The 14,792-nt window shown below is 54.1% G+C and overlaps 9 protein-coding genes across 9 annotated transcripts; 6 read left to right on the forward strand and 3 right to left on the reverse strand.

Moving 5' to 3' along the window:
- Positions 1–683: 683 nt before the first annotated feature.
- Positions 684–2,495, forward strand: TRM6 (tRNA (adenine(58)-N(1))-methyltransferase non-catalytic subunit trm6; the record flags this gene model as incomplete). The annotated part of the gene is made up of 2 exons (XM_064804264.1): positions 684–778; positions 836–2,495. The coding sequence occupies 2 exons, from the start codon at positions 684–686 to the stop codon at positions 2,493–2,495; spliced, it is 1,755 nt and encodes a 584-aa protein (XP_064657034.1).
- A 632-nt stretch (positions 2,496–3,127) lies between these two features.
- LTR77_007028 (uncharacterized protein) lies at positions 3,128–3,672 on the forward strand (the record flags this gene model as incomplete). The annotated part of the gene is made up of 2 exons (XM_064804265.1): positions 3,128–3,601; positions 3,661–3,672. 2 exons carry the CDS (start codon positions 3,128–3,130, stop codon positions 3,670–3,672), a joined length of 486 nt encoding a protein of 161 aa, XP_064657035.1.
- A 385-nt stretch (positions 3,673–4,057) lies between these two features.
- On the reverse strand, positions 4,058–5,772 carry PBN1 (protease B nonderepressible form; the record flags this gene model as incomplete). Its single annotated transcript, XM_064804266.1, has 4 exons — positions 4,058–4,845; positions 4,896–5,380; positions 5,434–5,573; positions 5,620–5,772. The coding sequence occupies 4 exons, from the start codon at positions 5,770–5,772 to the stop codon at positions 4,058–4,060; spliced, it is 1,566 nt and encodes a 521-aa protein (XP_064657036.1).
- Positions 5,773–6,116: 344 nt separating this feature from the next.
- On the reverse strand, positions 6,117–7,634 carry LTR77_007030 (uncharacterized protein; the record flags this gene model as incomplete). Its single annotated transcript, XM_064804267.1, has 2 exons — positions 6,117–6,794; positions 6,870–7,634. The coding sequence occupies 2 exons, from the start codon at positions 7,632–7,634 to the stop codon at positions 6,117–6,119; spliced, it is 1,443 nt and encodes a 480-aa protein (XP_064657037.1).
- Positions 7,635–8,100: 466 nt separating this feature from the next.
- Positions 8,101–8,949, forward strand: LTR77_007031 (uncharacterized protein; the record flags this gene model as incomplete). The annotated part of the gene is made up of 1 exon (XM_064804268.1): positions 8,101–8,949. One exon carries the CDS (start codon positions 8,101–8,103, stop codon positions 8,947–8,949), a length of 849 nt encoding a protein of 282 aa, XP_064657038.1.
- A 337-nt stretch (positions 8,950–9,286) lies between these two features.
- LTR77_007032 (uncharacterized protein) lies at positions 9,287–10,264 on the forward strand (the record flags this gene model as incomplete). Its single annotated transcript, XM_064804269.1, has 1 exon — positions 9,287–10,264. One exon carries the CDS (start codon positions 9,287–9,289, stop codon positions 10,262–10,264), a length of 978 nt encoding a protein of 325 aa, XP_064657039.1.
- A 41-nt stretch (positions 10,265–10,305) lies between these two features.
- On the reverse strand, positions 10,306–11,276 carry LTR77_007033 (uncharacterized protein; the record flags this gene model as incomplete). The annotated part of the gene is made up of 2 exons (XM_064804270.1): positions 10,306–10,964; positions 11,021–11,276. The coding sequence occupies 2 exons, from the start codon at positions 11,274–11,276 to the stop codon at positions 10,306–10,308; spliced, it is 915 nt and encodes a 304-aa protein (XP_064657040.1).
- Positions 11,277–12,139: 863 nt separating this feature from the next.
- LTR77_007034 (uncharacterized protein) lies at positions 12,140–12,470 on the forward strand (the record flags this gene model as incomplete). The annotated part of the gene is made up of 2 exons (XM_064804271.1): positions 12,140–12,254; positions 12,310–12,470. 2 exons carry the CDS (start codon positions 12,140–12,142, stop codon positions 12,468–12,470), a joined length of 276 nt encoding a protein of 91 aa, XP_064657041.1.
- A 636-nt stretch (positions 12,471–13,106) lies between these two features.
- Positions 13,107–14,244, forward strand: LTR77_007035 (uncharacterized protein; the record flags this gene model as incomplete). The annotated part of the gene is made up of 5 exons (XM_064804272.1): positions 13,107–13,371; positions 13,429–13,563; positions 13,616–13,672; positions 13,747–13,829; positions 13,888–14,244. 5 exons carry the CDS (start codon positions 13,107–13,109, stop codon positions 14,242–14,244), a joined length of 897 nt encoding a protein of 298 aa, XP_064657042.1.
- Between the last annotated feature and the right edge of the window lie 548 nt (positions 14,245–14,792).

Here is a 14,792-nt window from a genome sequence, read left to right on the forward strand (position 1 = left end):
CAGTTGCGCCTTGTACAGCCCGCGCAGCTGCTGCTTGTCGTAGGCCTGGACGGTGGTGGTCACGGCCTTCGGCTCTTCGGTGCTGCCCATCGGCGCTGGCTCGACGTATTTGAGGACCGTGCGGTCTGTACAGACATCGTTAGTCGTCGTGTCGCATGCGCTCGCAGGGAGTTGTCCTACCCTTCTTGCTATCAATCTTCATGCCCACGTAGAAGTAGACGCCCACAATGATCAAATTGCTGAGGATGTAGAGCCCGCGGATGCCGTTGAGCACGTTCGGGTCGTCAAAGGGCACCTTCTTGCTGACCTGCATCATCACCAAGATGATGACGAGGTTGGTACTGCGATCCGTCAGTTGTTGGCCTGCGAACAGCGCTCATGTGCGCGGGTGGTCGTCGTACGCACATTTGGGGATTCATGATTGCGGTTGTTGCTCGATACTGGCTCGATTGGCCTGCTGTATATGTGAACGTGTGCTCGCAAGTTGGCCAAGTGGTGGTGCGGTATATAGGTGGAAGGACAGATGGTATCTTTTGAAGGAGAGGCTCGAGCAAAATTGCCCCGACGCCGCTCCGCTCCGCCAAGACACCGATATCTACGGTTCTAGACCTCCATCAACCTGACCAACTACACTTCAGTGACTTCACACAATGCCAATAGCACAGTAGCCAACCACCGCCAGGATGAGTACACCTCACACCCACATCCTCCCCAACACCCACCTCTTCCTCCGCCTTCCCTCTGACCTCCTCAAACTGATCGAGATCAAACCTAATACGTAGGTCACCGACCACCTACGATGCCATCCTGCTGTTCCATGCTGAGAATGGCGCAGGATCATCGACGTGGGCAAACTCGGCTCTTTTCCCTCTAATCTCCTACTCGGTCGTCCTTACTACTTCACTTTCGAAATACTTGACAAGGTCAACAATGAAGCATATTCACGATTGAGGGTAGTAACCCCCAGCGAGCTGAACGCGGAGGTGGTGACGGAGGATGCTACGCCCTCGGAAAGTCGAGGAGATCCTGGGACGCCGGTGGGGGAGGCATATGACCTGGTCGGCGAAGATGGCACGGTGATTATGAAGAACAACCGCCTCACAATCGACGACGCGAGTCGGCAGGCGCTGTCGCAGCAGGAGATTGAGGAGCTGAAGAAATCAGCAGGCGGGAAAGAGATTATTCAGAAGATTCTGGCTGGACATGCTGCGCTTGACGAGAAGACTGTGTTCGCGAAAGCAAAGTACACACTGCGGAAGACGAAGAAGTATCTGAAGCGATTTACTGTGCTGCCGATGGATTTGGGGAATCTGATTGACTATGTTATAGTCAAGGAGGCGCCGCGGATTATGGAGTTGAGGGAGGAGGGTTTGGGGTTGATGATGGCTTGGGGTCATGCGCATTATAGTGGGACTGATGGGATGGAGGAGAAGACCGCTGAGCAGGCTGTTGGTGGGGGCAGATGGCTAGTGGTTGATGATACTGGTGGATTGGTGGTTGCTGCGCTTGCTGAGAGGATGGATCTTCTGTTCAAGCATGAGAGACAGCAGGATAACGCGGCGCAGGGCAATGGAGTTACTGCGACGTTGAATGGCGCCAATGGAATTTCACATCACCAAGGAGACGAACCAGACGCAGAAAAGCGTGAGCAGCGTACCGACGACAACCAAGAAGTCTCGGACACACCAGTCAAACCCACTTCACACCTCGACTTCCCAATACCTGCACGAACAAATACCGTCACACTGCTGCATCCCGCTGTACAGCCAAACGTCTCACTCCTCAAGTACTTCGGCTACGACACCAACCAACCCGATCCACTAAATCCACTACATACGCACCTCAAACCTCTCTCCTGGCTCCAACTGCTCCATCCCGAAGACGACGTGACCTATCGCGAACCAGAGCGAGAACCCGACAACGTCCTCCGCAACTGGAAGAGCGGCAAGCGCGGCACCTACTGGAAGAAGCGGCGAAGGTGGGAGAGATGCAAAGCTATCGTCGACGAAACGAGACAAGGCGGCTTCGACGGCCTCGTCATTGCCTCAAACATGGATCCCGCGTCCGTTCTACCTCACACCGTCCCACTCGTCCGCGGCGGCGGTCACATCGTCATCTACTGCCCGGCTCCAGAACCGCTGGTCAACGTCATGGACCTCTACTCCAAGGAGAGGAGGACGGCGTATATCACACATCTTTCCAAAGGCGAGACCCCGGATCCTGTGGATTTCCCTGTCGATCCTAGGCTGTTGCTTGCGCCGACTATGCAGACGAGCAGGGTGAGGGAGTGGCAGGTTTTGCCTGGACGAACGCATCCGATGATGACGAGTAGGGGCGGTCCAGAGGGGTACATTTTCACTGCGAGGAGAGTTGTGCCGTTGGAGGGTGGGGTGCAGGCGAAGGGGAATTTTGGGGGGAGGAAGAGGAAGGCGGCGGAGGCTGCGGGCATGGAAGGCGATCAGGTGGCTGTTGTAGCTGGTGCAGAGGAAGGCTGAATGGTGTCGTGCAGCGGTCGTTGACGATCCCGGAGGCGTAAAGCAGTTAAATCGATCCAACAGTGAGTACGGCGCCAGCAACCTAGCGGCCTTTGACTCGAAGATGCCGCTCCGCTTCGACTTCGGCGACACTCTGTCGGCTTCAGACCTTAGGACATTTGATTCACCACCATGGCCTGTCTCGACGGTCTAGCTCACGAATTGTCTTGCGATCGAGAGAGCAAAGACATTGTCGCATTATCCTTACCACTCTTTGTGGCCACGTCTCGGCCTGGTCAGACATCACTACCACGAGCACGCTGGAAAAGTTGTCGAGGTGTTCTGGTCGGACTAAGACCGATCATTCGAGCCTCTTACATTGTCTCGAGCGGGCATTGTCTTGCTCACGACGCTTCGATTAGAGCAGTGCAACTAGGTTGGTATATATGCTCCCGTCGCCTTCTGAAGGTAGGAGTATCACACAAACACTTCACTTCTTCAATCTTCTGCATTGTCAAGACTCTGCTGCTGGTCAGCTTTCTCTCATCAATTCTTCTTCCATCTTATTCTACCTAGCCCGCCCATATCCCTCTTCAGCATCAATCGCCTTCGCCTCAACCCCAACCGCAACCATCTCCAACACCCCAACCAACATGTCTCTCAACGAATGCAACAACAAATCCTCTCTCGGCGCCACCATCCCACCACCCACTCCCGTCGCCTCATCGATCCAAACGCCGCCATCAACACCTACATCCTCCGCCTCCCAACAAGCAGGCGCCGACTACCACTTCCACCACGGCGAAGGCGCCCACCGCTTTTCCAAATCCAAAATCCACACCAAGCGCTGCAGCGAGCATCCACCTCCGGAACCACGCAAGCACCAGGCCAAGCGCAACCCAGCCTTCAAACTCAAGAAAGGCGAGAAGCAGCGCCGTGAAGCCGTCGAGCCCGAAGCCACGCCCGGCCAGTCCACGAAGAGGACGCTGAGCAAGTCCCAGCTATTCCAGATCTACGCCGCTTTCCTGCTTCCGAACGGCCAGTGCAAGCCCAGGGAGGGCCGGGGCAAGAACAGGATGAAGCGTAGCCCCTTCTCCGGTCTCAAGAGTCGGAGGACTGCGAACCAGGTTCGTGTTCATGCTTGCGCGACCGCCGGCACTGCAGTTGCTAACCCCACCTCCACCAGCAACGGGAATAGGTCTAACAGGCCATGGGGCACCCGTGGGCATGTGACGGCGCCACGGACCTACAGGAGGCATGTGTGGTCGTACCATCTGCCGTTCATCGTGTACCATCGGTGTCCGGCGTTGAATAGGAGGAGGGAGGCGCCGTATTACTGCGTGAACTGTGGGCTGAGGGTTTGTAGGTTGTGTATGGGGTGGAGAGAGGGGCAGGCTTGTCTTTGGGTGAACATTGGGGGGATTGGGTTTACGGTTATGGGCCGTGGGGTTGAGTGGGCGGTTGTACGGACTATCAGTGGGCGAGGCATTGGTGCTTTCGTTTGTATTCTGCGACGCTTGTGTGGGCGAGATCTGAATATCATCATCAAAGGTGCGCTGCTTGATGCAGTCTTTAACCCTCATTCACTGAGCCTTCTTCCCATCCTTCTCCTTCACCCTCCCGTCCGCGCCCCGTATTAACTTCCAGCACACCCAAGAGAACCCAACCGCAACAGCCAACAAAGTTCCCATCGGCACCCACTCAGCCTTTTCGACATCCAGCACCGGCACCTTAATCTCCTCTACAGTCCTCTCCACACCGCCCGCAGGCGAGATGTGGTAGAACATCGTCTTCGGCCCGAACAACCCATCATACCCTAAATTCACCCTGTCAAAAGGATTCGTAGCCATCTTCAGCCCTTCTTCAGCTTCGCATGCCCAGAACAGGATCGGCCATGGGACTTTCAACGCTGTATGGCTGGTGCTGTCTGTGCCATTCGAGTCCGCGGCAAGGTAGCGGAGGTGAGTGGGTATGGTGACTGTCCACTCTGATGCATCGTCGACTGCAGCATCTGACTGCATTGCCGGCGGAGCAGCGAGTTCAAGGAGTGCTGCGGAGCCCCAGCGCTTGATCACCCAGTCTGGAGCTTCGAGGTCTTGTTCTCCGCTTAGACTGTGGAGTTTCAGCAGGTTGTTCGATGCGAGGAATAGTGGGTCGGAGAGTTGGTAGCGGTCGATGAACAGACCGGAGGGGAGGGTCCAGTAGGCGTGTAGTCCGCATTGTTCTTTGGGAGGAATCAAGTTTTGTTGGGGAATATTGATCTTCAGGTCAGGATGTAAGCCTATCGGCTGTTCGAAAGTTGCCTTGAAAGTGACTTGTTCAGATGGCGGTAGAGGGTGATGACGTGCTGGAAAGGAGAACAGTGTCATGCCTGGTATCTGTTAGTGATGTACCTGCAGCAAGTAAAAGCAATCGACATACCAGGATGATTGTTGTCTCCGATCACGGTGAGGAAGCCGCCTAACGAAAGCTTCTCTGGTTCTGTGGCTTCTTCTGGATGTAGCACGCCCACTTCCACTCTGTCATTCGTCCGTGTCTTTCGGATAGGCCGGGAGACTCGTTGGGCAAGTAAAGGGGACTTAGATGCGTCGAGAGAAGACCATAGTGCTGTGAGTGTGACTGCATGGCTGATGACATCGAAATCGACATCAATGTAATCTGCTTGGCCTAGCTCGTCCAGAACTCGATCACATTCAGCTAGGCCGGGTCCTTCGCCTGCACAAGCCTTGGTCAGGAAGACTTCACCAAGCTGTCTTCGCAGAGGCCAATAGTGGTAGTACTGATAGCTCGACGAAGCAGCGAAGCGTTCCGATAGCACAGACGGCCTAGTCCAGGATTCGGTTACGGAATGACACCTCGAAGGTGGTCCATCCAGCAGCTGATTGATGAGATCACACACCCGAGCACTGCCACATAGTCAGCGATGCTTATGTTCGTCGACTAGGTTTACCGAACGTACTGTTGATCGGCTGCTCGAGGTGTATAGAACGCATGCAGGCCGGACGGTACTCCCGCTACCAGAGGCGACCGGAGACTGCGATTTTCAGGGGAAGTCCATCGCAAGTGAAGTTCATGGCAATCGGCCAAAATGACTTGTATCTAGGGACGTCAGCATACAATTGCGGTGGATCTATCGATGGCTTACTTCTTCTGGCAATTCATCCAAACCCAATGTCAAGCGCCATTCCTCTGCCGCCTTACTTGCATCCGCGAAGCTCAGGGAGTCGTCTTGAACTAGAATGTCCGAAGCATTTACGCGATGGCCTTCCGGGAGGAGATATGTGATGCGTTGCTTCATATCGAATTGACGATCACAAACAAGGGCCAAACCGGTCCGAAAGTCAACGTTGGCTCAGGAACTTGCAATGACAGGAGGTGGCGATATAGAAGCCCATATTAATTCGACCCGCCCAGATGCCAGGGTTGTGAAGTGAGTGTAGCGAAAGGAGAAACCTCTTAAGTCCCGAGCTTCACCCGAGCATTCGCCGGCCAGTATAGCAGACACACATTACGAGACGTCTCAACCATTGGATGAGGGGTATGTGAATGGAGGGAGGATCTGTTGTGATATAACATAGAGTGCTCTTATGATTCGCAAGATACCATTGCCGCATTCTTTCCAATCAAATTTCCAGACTACCACTACGTCGCCTGCCTCTCGCCCCACCCCACCCACCTCCTAACGACCTCATCCACCCCCTTCACTCCAGCCTGTGAAGCCTCTACTTCAAACCACTCTCTATGCTCCTTACCACACGCAGTGCACTGCCGCTTCACCTGCCTCTCAGCCAGCTCAAGATGGATCAGCCTCTCCACCCGCTTCACACAAGGAACTTTCCGCACCGCCTCACCACTGCTTTGTCGGCGGCTAGGCGGTGGGCGGGAGAGATCAGGATAAAGCGGTCGACGCTCTTGCTGTGGAGACAGCTGAGGCGACGATGAGACGTACGGGTACCAGCGGACGAGGTTCAGAGCGTACCCGCATTGGCGTTGCCATTCGTTCATGCGGCGGGTGATGTTGCTCGCGCGGCCGATCTTGAGCATGATTGTGCGCTTGTTCTGTCGACCGTCGCTGCCAATGACCTTGCTCGAGAGAGAATCGGGCTCGTCGCCGTCGAAGGAGTATTCGGTCATAACATCGCTGATCCTTCGCTGGTTACCAGGTCGTCGAGAAAGTTCTGGTGGTGAAAGCAATGAGCGAGCTGTGGATTCCGTCGGGGCACCTTTCGACTGCGGTGTTAACCAGAAGATGTAGATGTAGCCCTCTTCGTCGTTTGCACCAATGGGCTTCGTAAGCTCGGCGAGTAATGCGGACGTTGTCTGTGGCGAAAGGGAGGTAGGTATCAAAGAAAGCAGATTGCTTGTCCGTGAATTAGCTTGAGTGCCCGGACTGACCGTTGAAGAGGGTCTCCCATGTGCGTTTGGCTGGCGCGCCGAAACCGCTGCAGATGCAGGAGCTGGCCTCACAGGCCGCTGGCCGTACGCACAAGAGGGTCCTGTCGGCTGTGTCATTTGCGGTTGCTCCACCCTAGTCTTATGCCGCACGATCTCAACGTAATCATCGTCGGCGTTCGTCATGCAGCAAAGACTGGCCCAGAACCCAGGCTTTCTCCGCTGTGGGCGAGGCTGATTCACTCTTCCGAGATTGTACTTCTCAGCGTACGGCGCCTGGCTCATTGGCCTCTGCTCCGCAGCAAAATCGGTTGTATGAGTTTTCCTTGGAGGTTTTGGGTTTCTCGTGTGCTTCCAACTGCTCTTTGCTCCCTCATCTGCTGCATCAATGCCCAGTCTTTGCACCATAGTATCGATGCTGCTCTTTTCCTTCAGGGAATACAGCTCCGTAGTCCGTCTTTTGGAGTTCCTTGCAGCTCCGGCTGCACCCTCTGGGGGAACGTTCTGACCTGCCTGCGTAGCCTGGTCCTTGTGCTGCCAGCAATAAAAGTCCGCCTCTTGAATCTCACCATCTTCCTCCACAGTCGCCACAACACCACCGAGAGCCGCGCTGGTCGAGCTCCGTCGGCCCCTCAACGAAGTCTTCGAAGCTGCCAGCGCACGTCTACATGGCCGCCCAGCAGACGTGATCCCTTTGCATGTTGTTGCCGGGTTCTTCGAGTCGTTGCGGCCGAGGAGCGCTTCCGGGGTGTGCGCGAAGTGAGGCATCTTATCTCATTGAAGACATTTTGAAAGGATGAATCGTATGAAGAGAAGTAATACTTACGCTTGGAGTGTGGACTACGATGGCCCTGCCGCCTGCACCGCAGCATTGTTGAATGGCTGGGTGGAAGTGTGACGTGGAGTCGCAGGCGCGAACGTGGCTGGCGATTCGCGACTGCACGTGACCCTTTGAATCAACAACTTGAACCTCGGGCATTGCTGCCATCCCATCCTCTTGCAGTTGTCTTCTTCATTGAAGTCTCAATACATTCATCCCGACAGTAAGTTGAATACCTACGATAATCTTGAGTCCAGCTCCTCAAGCAGCTGGTATATCTCCTGTCAACCCACCATTTCGGGAGACACTTTCTGCCTCTCCTCTTCTCTCGGACCCGCCTTGCAACATTCACACAATCCACTCTTCTTCAAGGTGACAACCAGAGAAATACGAGAACACTAGACCGCATTAGACATGGCAGATCAACTTCAGAACCAGCCGCCGCAGACTTCCTTCCTCAAGCTGTCATATCCTGCCCCACGGGTCGTCATGCTCACAATGAACCGCGAGAAAGACCTCAACTGCACCAGCTCAGCAGCAGTCCTAGAAATGACTGCAGTCTTTCGCTGGTTCGATGCCGAGCCCAGCCTGACGGTGGCAATCTTGACTGGCGCTGGCAAGCGTGCTTTTTCCACTGGTGCTGACCTCAAAGAGTGGAACGCAAAGGTCGCGAAAGCAGCTACTGAAGGCCGTGACACAGGCGGTGCTGGACCGGGCAACGTGCCAGGCGCCGAAGGTCTCAGTAACCGTAGAGGGAAGAAGCCGTTCATCGCCGCAGTCAACGGGATGGCGCTAGGCGGCGGATGCGAGAATGTGGTCAACTGCGATATCGTGCTTGCTAGCAGGACGGCTACGTTTGGGCTGGTAGAAGTCAAGCGCGGTCTTGCACCTTACAGTGGCGTACTCCCGCGACTCATCAGAACGGTCGGGCTACAGCGGGCTTCGGAGTTTGCTTTGACTGGGAAGATCATTGATGCCGAAATGGCCGAGAAATGGGGTCTGGTCAACAAGGTGGTCGAGCCGGATCAGTTGATTGCGGAGGCCGTTGAGTGGGCGAAGCAGATTGCTGAAATCAGTCCCGATAGTATCATCTGCACGAGAGCGATGCTGCGGGAGGGCTGGACGACAGCGGATGTGGTGGAGGCGACGAACATTAGCAACGGGCGAGAGTGGGCTGAACTGCAGAAGGGAGAGAATATGAAGGAGGGCTTGAAAGCGTTCAATGAGAAGCGGTCGCCTCGGTGGGGAGGTCCACGCCTTTGATTGGGAAGGTAGTTCTGTCGAACAACAGTGCTGTATAGCAAATTTCAGGCCCAACAACACCCCAACATGTCCGACACGGGTGGCTCGAGATGACTTGCACTAGTCAAAGCCAGTTGCATCATCAGTTTTGATTTCGTCTGATTTTGCATCGCCCTCAACGACAACACGGCTGCAACAGCTGCTGTCCATCAGCTTCGCGATATTCAAACAAACCACTGAAGGGATGTAACACATCGTGCAAAATTAACAATCGGACTGCTTCGCTTCTTGAGGTGGAGAGCGTCCCGAGGACGACGATCGAAAACGAAAAGGTACACGAGCCAGGAGCCTCTTCAAAATGCCTCCCTACGAACGCTATACCTTCAACTCGGAACAGCTGGACCAATACTTCGACCGCATCGCCTTTCCAACAACCCAACGCGACAAAGATGTTTCAGCACTCGATGCCGAAAGCCAGCTCTCCTACCTGGCGAAGCTCCAGAAACACCAAATCACACGGGTACCGTTCGAGAACTTGACCCAACACTATTCCTGGCATCGTGTGATCAACCTCCATCCTCTCCATCTCCACCGTAAAATCATGACCCAACCCGGACGTGGAGGCTACTGCATGGAAGCCAACTCGACGTTTCACAATTTCCTGCGATCGATTGGGTTCCACTGCTACCTCGTCGCTGGTCGAGTCCATGTACCTACAGAGGAGAGGTGGACGGGTTGGTCTCATCTTGTTAATATCGTCGTCATAGGCGGGACGAAGTACCTCGTCGACGTTGGATTTGGGCCCAATGAGCCGACTATTCCTATACCACTCAGCCATGGCGAGGTACGACCGCAGGAGCCTCCGGCGGAGTCGAGAGTCATGTTCGAGACGCTGGAGGAGAATACTAGTGGATGCAAGTTATGGCTTATGCGGCACAGGGCGAGGCCGGAAGAGGAGTGGAAGACGATGTATTGTTTCTCTGATGTAGAAATCTTGCCTGGGGATCTGGAGGGATTGAACTTTGCGCCATGGGCCAGCAGGACGTCCCACTTTACGCAGAAGATTATATGTGTGCGGTTTACGACCGCGAAGGAGAGTATGGAGGATATCGATGGGCTGCCGAGCTCTGAGACGGTGGAGGGCGGTGATGTCGATGGCCAGCTGGTGATTAATCAGGACAAGCTGAGCTGGCGGCGGAGAGGAGACAGTGTACTTGAAGTTGAGTTGAAGTCGGAAGACGATCGACTGGAAGCGCTGAAGAAGTATTGGGGTATTGTGTTAGATGTGGAAGATCAGATGGCGATTGTTGGGACTGTATCCGCTCTTGGACAGTAGCCTTCTATAGAATTACAGATAAGGAAACAGGATTCGGCCTTCTAAGCTTTACCCTTCTTCGCCCATGCACTATCGGTCTCCAACCATGACCGGAAATCCTGCATGAATGGGTACCGTTTTCTGGTCGCCTCCACATCCGTCTTGAACCCAGCGGTGGTCCACCACTTCATCATGATTCCCAGCTGCTCGTTGAGCATCCACCGAAGCACAGTAGCCAGCCAAGAGTAAGTCGCTGGAATCTCCTCGCCCGTGACTTCTTTGAAGATCGTGGCCATCTGTCTAGGTGAAAGCTCGTCGCCTGCCAGATGGACGGCCTTGTTCTTGTACTCGGGCGATGATGCGTTGACGAAAGCATCCGCTGCGACTTTACCGATGTCTTTGGTACTGACATGCTGGACTTTGTTGTCGAGTCCATTCAGACGCCACATGCTGACGAAGCCCTTCCCAATGAAACCAGGGATCAGATTCTCGTAAAAGGCCACCGGTCGCAGGAACGTCCATGTCGCGCCCTGCGAGCTTGCTTTGGCTTTCTGCTCGATATCCTTTTCGATGTTGAACTTGCTGGCGAAATGCGGTATGGGCGTCGGGTCGGTGTCACTCTGTGCACCACGGTCTGTGGCGGTGAAGATGATATGCTGGATACCTGCGTCCAGAGCGGCTTTCGTCATGGCCTTGCCCTGGACCTCTTCTTTTTTGGCACCTGCTCACGATCATCAGCACCGCGTTAGAAGAAGTAAGATTGGATAATAGGCTCACCTCCCAACGGCATCGTGACAGAGAACAATCCCCATGGCTTCTCTACCTGCTTGAAGATCTGCTCGGCGTTTTCGAAATCACCCTGGATGAGTTTGACCCCTTTACTGGCGAGTGCTTTGGAGCCTCCTGATGTTGTGTTGCGAGTGACAGCGTAGATCTCGAAGGGCTGTGGCGAGAGGTCGAGGAGAGCGTTTATGAGGCCGCCGCCCTGTTTGCCGGTGGCGCCAGTGACTACGAGTCGTCTGAGGCCGCTCATGTTGATTTGTTGATTTCCTGAGTCAATGAAGGAAGTCGTCGGGTATTTCTACCGATGGAATGTGAAGATGAGATGAACAGGTGTGCAAGAATAGTTCGGTTGTTTGAGATTTCAAGTGATCGGAAGGAGATTGCAGCCAACTTATACCCTTGTATAGACACCACAACAGATATCGATGATGCTCAGGCGGAGTGTTTGCGGTTCCGCCCTTACTGTCGTGAAGCGGTGCAATACACAGTGCAGTGAGAAGAAGATGAGGCTCGGCGACATTGAAGCATCGCGCCTTGGGGTGTGTTTCTGTCAATCTCGGAGCGCAGTTCACCCAGCCTGAAGCCCGGACCTGTTTTGATTGGTCGAGTGACAGATCGGACGAACAACTCGCCGCTTCTTCCTTTCAAGCCTTCCTTCTTCAACTCCTGAGTGCAACCTCCAAAATTCTCGCAGGAACGACGTATCGACACCTGGTATGGAAAGGCCGCCTGTCGCCACGAAGTTCTCTCGGGTGAGGAGTGCGTTGACAGAGCGGAACATCGATCGAATGCTCTACGGTGCCGGACAATCTGGTATCGATGACCTCAATCACACGGCACCAGCACCGAAAATTGACTGCCTCTACCAATGATGAAGGCGATAGCTGTCCACCAACATCAGGCGAGAACACACGTGCTTCATTGAGGAAAGTTGTATGGCACTCGACCACGCGGTTCTCAAGACGCAAAACCTTAAAAGGTTCCAAAAAGTCAAGTTGTTTTTCATTGTCACCAAATTTCTTACTTTGTCCGCAACATCTATCCTGCCTCTTGTCTACCAACTCTTTTCCCGCAAAGCAGTCATTCCACACAAAACTCCAAGTTCAACCCATCATGTCAAACATCATCAAAAAGATCGAGCGGAAGCTCGGTGACCACCCGAACGTCAGCGATGATCCGAACGTGAATCCGAGCTCTGGCACCGGACAAGGGGCGAATGATGGCAACAGTGAGAATCAAAGTCACCGACTTTTCTCGGGAGCACTGCTAAATGAACCTAGCAGATCCGAACAAGTCATGGGTACAAAACAAGATCGAGGCCGGCCAAGGGTCAGGATCGCCGAACGATAGGACTGCGAGAGCTGGAAGCACGACCATCGCGGACATTGTTTCTGCCGCAGACTCGGGCGGCGTGGCTGGAGATGGGAAGGGGAGACAGTCGTAGTTTCTGTCGTTGATGAGACCATGTCAGCGATGTCGTTGTACTTACGTCGGTGTCAGATTGACGGCAACAACGGCAACCTTCGACCTCCTTGCTGAACCCAACATCAAGAATGGCGCCTTAATGGCCGACCCGCCGTGTCCCCGGATGAGACAAGGTTGGCTATGCATCCCGCCACCTAAGGTTTTGCGTGGCTGCTTCGTCTCAGGCAGCAGACAGTCGAGAGGAACTGTTACTGGGGCCTCTCGTATAGCTGGCAAGGAGATTGGGGGATTTACACTTAGGGGGCCGGTACGCTGAGCTCGTGAGCATGCATTCCCGACAGCAGTTCCAGTTCGAATTACATACACAGACTGTTCGACATCTAAGAAATGGGGATAAATCACCACGATCATACTTTGTTTCTGGCATGCCGCAGTTGATTGGTTTACGAAAGACCACGCTAGCTGACGTTCAATCCTGGCGGTGCTGCCTCCTGCCTTTGCTGTTGTACAAAAGTACATGTGGTGCAATGTTCACCTTAGTGGGGTTGGCCTCCAAGCCGAAGAGCGCACCCCGAGGTCGAAACGCTCTCATCTCACGGTGCCCATCAGACCTGTCGTCAGCAACTACCCCCATTTTCCTCTCGCGTTCCCCATAATGGCCTCAGGAAAATATGCTCTCATCACAGGTGTCGCGAGCGGTGGCATGGGAGAAGGGCACATGAAAGCACTGCTCAGCCGTGGCATCAGCGTTATCGCAACCTCGATTGACCTCAAATTGCTTGAATATCTAGACGCCACATCTCACGGCGACGACGCGGAAGTCTTCAAGCTCGAGCTTGATGTTACGTCAAAAGAGTCGATTGCGGCTACCGTTGAGCGGGTGAAGGAGATCACTGGTGGGAAGTTGGATTTTCTCCTGAGTATGCCACGATGAATATGGAACTTCGGTATGGTCATTAGGACTAATGTCGTTGCAGACAATGCAGGGTACGGCTACTATATGCCGTTGTTGGACGTGGATTTGGAGAAGGCGAGGAAGCAGTACGAAGTCAATGTCTGGGGCGTGCTGGCTCTGACGCAAGCCTTTTTTCCACTGCTCCGGGTTGCCAAAGGTCTGCGGAAGCTTATGAGACATTATGTAGAGTGTGCTAACATGGGGCGCAGGAACTATCATCAACCAATCCAGCATGGCTGGTGTTCAAGGCTTCAATCGACCTTACAGTAAGTCTCGTCCCACAGGAGTTCAACAACCGGTCACTGGAATTATTCATGACTGACGTTGATACCATCTGCAGTGGGAATATACTCCAGTTCCAAGGCCGCAGTGTACAGCCTGAGCGACTATATGCGAGTAGAGCTGGCTCCTTTCGACATCAAGGTACGTTCCATACCTTTTCCGACTACTCTCAAACCCATCTCACTTACCGTTCCATCAGGTCCTCACTCTAGTGACTGGCGCAGTCAAGACTGAATTCTACACAAACATCAAGGAAGGCGGCAAACCCATCACTCTCCCTCCAGACTCACCCTACAACCCCATACGCAAGCACATCGAAACCATGATGAATGGGTCGTTAGCTGGGATGAAAGGCCATGATCGACTTCAAGTCACTCGGAGCACAATCGCCACTGCGCTTCGGTACTCGTGGCTCAGTACTCGGTACGTTCGCAGGGGTTTTGGAGCGCTGAAGATTTGGTTGATGCAGCTGTTGTTGCCGGTGTGGTTGGTAGATCGATGGGCACGGCAGGCGGGCTCCTTGGACAAGTTGAAGCAGATGTTGGCGAGCGGGTAGGGCAAGGCTTTGTTGTGCCGGACTGTTTATGCTTATCGGCTGTGCTTTTCAGAGGCGTTCATACAGGATGGCCTCACCAGAAAGGGTCCAACCTGTCCTCGAGCAGTATGTGGAAGTGACTATGGCGCAATTATCTGCAGAACTTGTCTCATCCCGTAGTTGAGATAGCGATTCCGACACGTCTGAACTCGGTGACTACCCTCGACGGCCTGAGAGCGTGGCCGCTGATCATATAGTCGCATACACGCGTCGAGCATCTCTCGTTCACAGCCGAGTTAGCTTTCGTACCTATCCGGCACATCGGTTCTCGGCGTCTCACTCTTGCCCGAGTAACAATCCTGTTTGATGCATCGGTTGTCGGCGTCCAGACAGCGCCACAAGGTAGCATGAACTGGTCATTCGGCAATTACTAGACTGAAAGTGTGCTCCGTTTGCTTACCAGCCGTGCGCTCTATACCGCAACGGACCTCGGACGATCCTTCATCGTCTCGTCGCCGACAGACCGTGATATCGACTTGGCTAGATCCTCCAATCTCCACGACTTCTCC

Source organism: Saxophila tyrrhenica, assembly GCF_035928015.1.
Source record: "Saxophila tyrrhenica strain CCFEE 5935 chromosome Unknown scaffold_11, whole genome shotgun sequence".
NCBI lineage: Eukaryota > Fungi > Ascomycota > Dothideomycetes > Mycosphaerellales > Extremaceae > Saxophila > Saxophila tyrrhenica.